The 5280-nt window shown below is 36.5% G+C and overlaps 1 protein-coding gene across 1 annotated transcript; it reads right to left on the bottom strand.

The window, feature by feature from the left end:
* Positions 1-854: 854 nt before the first annotated feature.
* Positions 855-3340, bottom strand: diabloa (diablo, IAP-binding mitochondrial protein a). The gene is made up of 6 exons (XM_079482255.1): positions 3031-3340; positions 2812-2926; positions 2546-2671; positions 2300-2410; positions 2012-2108; positions 855-1906 (listed from the first exon to the last, which is right to left on the bottom strand). Exons 1-6 carry the CDS (start codon positions 3156-3158, stop codon positions 1701-1703), a joined length of 783 nt encoding a protein of 260 aa, XP_079338381.1. The 5' UTR covers positions 3159-3340; the 3' UTR covers positions 855-1700.
* Between the last annotated feature and the right edge of the window lie 1940 nt (positions 3341-5280).

Here is a 5280-nt window from a genome sequence, read left to right as displayed (position 1 = left end):
TCGGCGTGATCCACACAGCAGCGCGGACCGCGGTGCCACTCGTGGGCGGTACCTCTCTGTCCAGCAGCAGTGATTTCCCACACAAAAAATAAACCAATGCAGAGCATTGCAATTTCACGCATGATATTGACATGATAATACTGTGTGCATCGATCTTGCTATTTGGATATATTTAGTTGTTATTTCTTTTGACTATTTTGTATTGTTTATCTTTATTAGTTATCAATGTATTACGTGTTCTGTAATAGTTTATGTAAGCCAACTACTGCGGGTGAGAATTGAGTCCAAATTGATAACTCGGCCTGACTCAAATAGGTCCTGGGAGGCTGATTCTCTAGTGAATGTCGCCCAGTTGACTTAGATGAAAGCATGAGCCATGCTGGGCACGCATTCCATAATGCTTTGTTTTATTTATGTCTTCCAAGAGTGATAAATCCCCAGCTGAGTGGTGCCATTTACAGCAATCGATCATTTTTATTGGCTGCCTTCTGAATGTATGTAACTTCTCTCTGAAACGCTAAGCCTCTGAAATGTGTTGATATTGTATTCATGACTTTAAGATTGGTCGGTGTATATACAGTCTATATGATGTCCTAATTATGCTGCATCACGTGTTTACTACAGATATCGACCATGTCAAGTATGAACCAAAATGTACAGCATACATCTTTTTTACTTTATTTTATTATTTACTTTATGCCCGTGTCATTCCAAACCTGATGCTTTTCTGCACATCAGATATTAAGACATTGGCCGTTATTGAATTGCGTTATATGGACACTTGTAACAACATCTTTTCAATTTTTGACATATGATAACGACATGGTGAATAAATCATTACATATGACAGTTTTGCGTGAACCTATTTTATACATTTTAAAAGCTTTAAGGTTTTTGTGTGCAGAGCACATTCTTTCACATTTTTTTCTCAATACATGTTGTCACATTGCCTCCTACTGGTTAAAACCAAACGGTAAATACGAAGCCATGTTCTTGTCCTTATTACAATATTATTGAAAAATACTCCCACAATTTTCGTTAAATGAAATCGTGATCGTAAAAAATCTCTTATTTAAATGATACACACAGAGTTTACTTGCCGGTCGCATGTGCTTTAAAATATGCCAGTACACACCATATGAACAAGACAACTATTTATTAAACTTCACACATTTTCAAACCTTGACATCAAATCAATGAAGGTAATAAATAACATCCGTTTGATTACGTGATCTCTTGCCGTACAAAACAACAATCTTATTGCAACGTGTTACAAATACAATGTAATACCTTTAAGAATTTAATAAATGTACACAAAAGAAAATAAACAAACATAAAATACGGAAAAATATATATATATACATAAATATAAAATCAATGTGATTTCCATTCAATCTTTATAGCTGTTTTTCATACATTTTCCATGTATCATTCATGCAACTTAAAAGCCGCATGACCAATTATTTTAATACCTTCAATTTATTCTTCACTTAATGAGTAAAGAAATGCACTAGAACATATAAGACCGGTATATCGTTATTAAAGGAAACCATTGTAATGACTCTCGCAATTTACAAACCTTTGCTTTGAAAGAAATGGCAATTCTTTGACCATATGATTTAACAGTCTTCAAAGCAGGGTTTCCACAACCAGTAATCGATGTCATTTCATAAGGTGCATGTTAAATTCATACTATCAATCTAGTCTTCACGAAGGTAGGCCTCTGGAACACCTTCCAGCTCGAGTAAGTCAATGCTGGAGGCATATTCAGCCATTCTCTGGATTTCTTCTGCTTTCGTCTCTGCCAACTTTTTCTCTGCTTCTTTTGAGATCTCTCTAACCTCCTCCACTTTGGCCTGTGCCACCTGCACGTTAGTCTTGGTTGTCCTACATGCCTGCTCCGCTCCTGTCAAAAATAACAGATCTGAATCAATTCACAGACCAACATCGCACATTACAAGGATAAGGAAAGCTTTTAAAGACTGCATTACCATTACATCTGTAAACATACCTGAATTGTACGCTGCCTCTGCGGACAATTCACAGATGTTGATTGCATGTATCCAGTTTGACTCAAAACGGTTACATTCCTCTTGTCTATCACTAACCTGACAAAAGAAGAGATGTTGAGATCTTCCCTTTGAAATAGATACACAATATCAACAAGAGCGGTTTATCATAATGCTGATAACCAGGCTCTATGTTCTTTTGAAGGTAAACAACACTCACATAAACACAAGAAGGCCTTGTTCTACAAAAAGCAAACAATTAAACAAATATTTAAAGGAGCAGAATTTACCTCCACTCGCTGGCCAATGATCACCTGCCAAATGCTGTCATCTTCAGCAGGGGAAAGTTTGCCTATTGAGGCCATGTATCGCTTCTGAAGGGCAATGAGAGTGTGTAGTGCCTGATAAAAACACAAAATGATACATTTGTTTATAAATATACAAAATGACACTCGTTTGTAGCATGCAATGCAACTGTAAGACTTGTATAATTCACTTAATTCTTCATGGATGTATAATGTGTTCACATATCTTACTTTGGCATATTGTGTGAAGGCATCCACCAGTGCCATCGTGGTCTGAGAGAGGTGCGTGTTGGCACTGTCTGTGACCAGACAGGATGCCCGGCGTATGAGCGATTCATGTGAGAGATTTTCCACTTGCTAGAAAGACGCGAAAACTGAAGTTAGTCTGACGTTTTCAACAACGAGAAGGAATAAACGCATGCTGTTACGCTTTCTAGATAAGCTAATGGGTTGCAGCGTAAAAAACGTAGGCGCAAAACTATTTACAACCACGTTACCTGATGTGTAAAGGGAACCGCACAGAGTCCGCTGCCGACACTCAAAGCGACCGCGCTGCATCGCGGGACCTGGGGCAGGCGCAGCAGACGCTGCTGAAGGGAACTGCTGTAGACCCTTTGAAGTGAGAAAATAAATTAGACTGTGGACAAAGGTCTAGCTGGAAAACGTGTCTTTCATACTACGTTTCTTTTCTTAAAATTAATAACATATAACCTTACCTCAGGAGTTGAGCGCATGCAGCACTCAGTCGCAGCGCCGCCATGTTTCTCCGGGCAACCAGGAAGTCGGTCCGTCCCTTGAGGAGATTCCCCCCAGCGCACAAGCTGCAGTTTCTTAAAGCTTGCATATTACCGTTTAAATCCTTAAAGAAACGAAATATAATAAAACGATTATCTCTAGTGTGAGATTGTCTCAATGTTTAAGCCTTCAGTTAGTCTTCGATGTGTAATGACACTGCCCATCGCTATTTATATGCTGCCGAGGGACTCTGCCCTCCGTGCGCACAGCCTTATTGATCGGTTTATTCGGACCTTTAATCTTGATTTTAGCGGTTTAAGTTCAAGGAAAGATAGGGGTTTGACGCACATTTACATACTACGTCAGCACAGAGGTTATAACAGGCTGTGGTAAATACAAAGAGCTCACAGTTGGAAGCAAGGGGCGAATGGTGACCCGCTTCATAATATATTCATGGAACTGCTGAACATGTTCTGCACGTTTCAATGTGGTGTGGCAGAAAAACAAGTCTTCATGATAAGAAAAAAACCTAGTGGACAAAACTCCTGTCCTAGACAATATATGAGGTATAGCCTACCATGTCAAAAAAGAGGTAGGCCTATACCTTGGGTTTACATATTTGGCAGATGACTTACTTAAAAGGGAACCTTGCTAAAAAATAAGAATTCCGTCATAAATGACTCAAGTCATCAACCCTAGGACCTGTGATATGTTGAAGTTTGGTTGCATTGCAGTCTAAAAAGGAGACATTTTGAACAATGTTGGTGACCAAAAGCTGGTCCCCATTCATTTTTATTGTATGAACCAATGCCAAGTCAGTGGGGATCAACATTTATTTTTATGTCTCCTTTTATGGTTTGCAGAAGAAAATCTCACGATGAGTGAATTATGACAGAATTTAAGATGAATTCAGTAAACATTTTGGGCATCTTTAGTTTATTTCTGTAGTTGTTGTCCCAAGCTAAACAAAGATTGTGGAGACGTACATTCACAAAAATGCATGAGAAATCTTAATGATGCAATTTATAAAGTATGCCCTTTAGATGCTGACTTCTTGTTGCATGGATTTGCTCATGCAGAAAAAGATTTCCACTTATATTGCTTTGTTTTGCCCGTTTGATGGCAGAACCTTTAATGGTACAAGTCATGTTCCAGAAAAAAAACTATATGTAAAGTACTTATCTGCCTCTGTGGTAAGAACGTACATACAAAAGAATTTATAGAGCTCAGGGTTCAAATAACAGGAATCACAATCACGGCTGTTTGGATGTGAAGATTGCATCATGTCACATTGGCATGTAAAGGCCACATAGCATTGCACATGTTGCTTTTTTCATTGATGTTGTTTATTTTTTGAGAGGAATGTCAAATAAATTAGACTTTAAGCTGAACTTATGTGTTTCAGTAAAATTGTCTTTTTTTTCATTCGGTGAATTAACATTATTTCTCCAAAATTTCTAATAAAAATATTGTTTCTTTTTGCATTTATTTGCAGAATATGAAAACTGGAGAAACAGATAAACACCTTTAAGCAATACAACAGCCATATTTGTACATCTATTTAGGAAAAGTAAAAAAAGGATGTATGTTTTTTTATATTATTTGTGGATAAGTTCCAGTTTTGATTGATATCCTGTATAACCACCGACAGTATAGCTGCTATAGTATTTTAGCAAATGTTGTGCATGATAATACAGTATATATTTTAAATATATAGATACTTGACACTAATTAAAACATAGATATTTGTTTTAAATCCAAGGTGAATAATCAAATTCTACAATTACAGTTTAATTGATACCTGTATCAAGTTCCAGTTGTGATTGATATCCTGTATCCTATTTTTTTTATATCTCTGTTGCAAAACCAGAACTGCATAACATTTCTCATCTATAAAACAAGACTTATGAAGTGATGGCAAATGCAATGAAATGGACAAAATGGGCAGTCAAATATGTTTGAATGTTACATTGCATTATTTAACACAGTCCATTTTCCTTTTATATAAATAACCTTTTAAATTCCAACATGATTTGCGTGATTCACAATTTATATTCTTCATGTAGTCTATTTTAATTGCTCTATTCACTGTGTGGCTTATAAACAAGAAAATAATGATGATAAATTATGGGGATTATGGTGATATACTCAAAACAACATGAATCTATTTGGAATTCGATAGTTGAACTGTTTGTTTATTTTTTTTGCTGTTATAACATTTTAAAAACATG

Source organism: Barbatula barbatula (assembly GCF_947034865.1).
Source record: "Barbatula barbatula genome assembly, chromosome: 19".
Taxonomy (NCBI): Eukaryota; Metazoa; Chordata; class Actinopteri; order Cypriniformes; family Nemacheilidae; genus Barbatula; species Barbatula barbatula.
The sequence above is the reverse complement of the archived record's forward strand: the minus strand, read 5'-3'. Positions and strand labels throughout refer to the sequence as shown.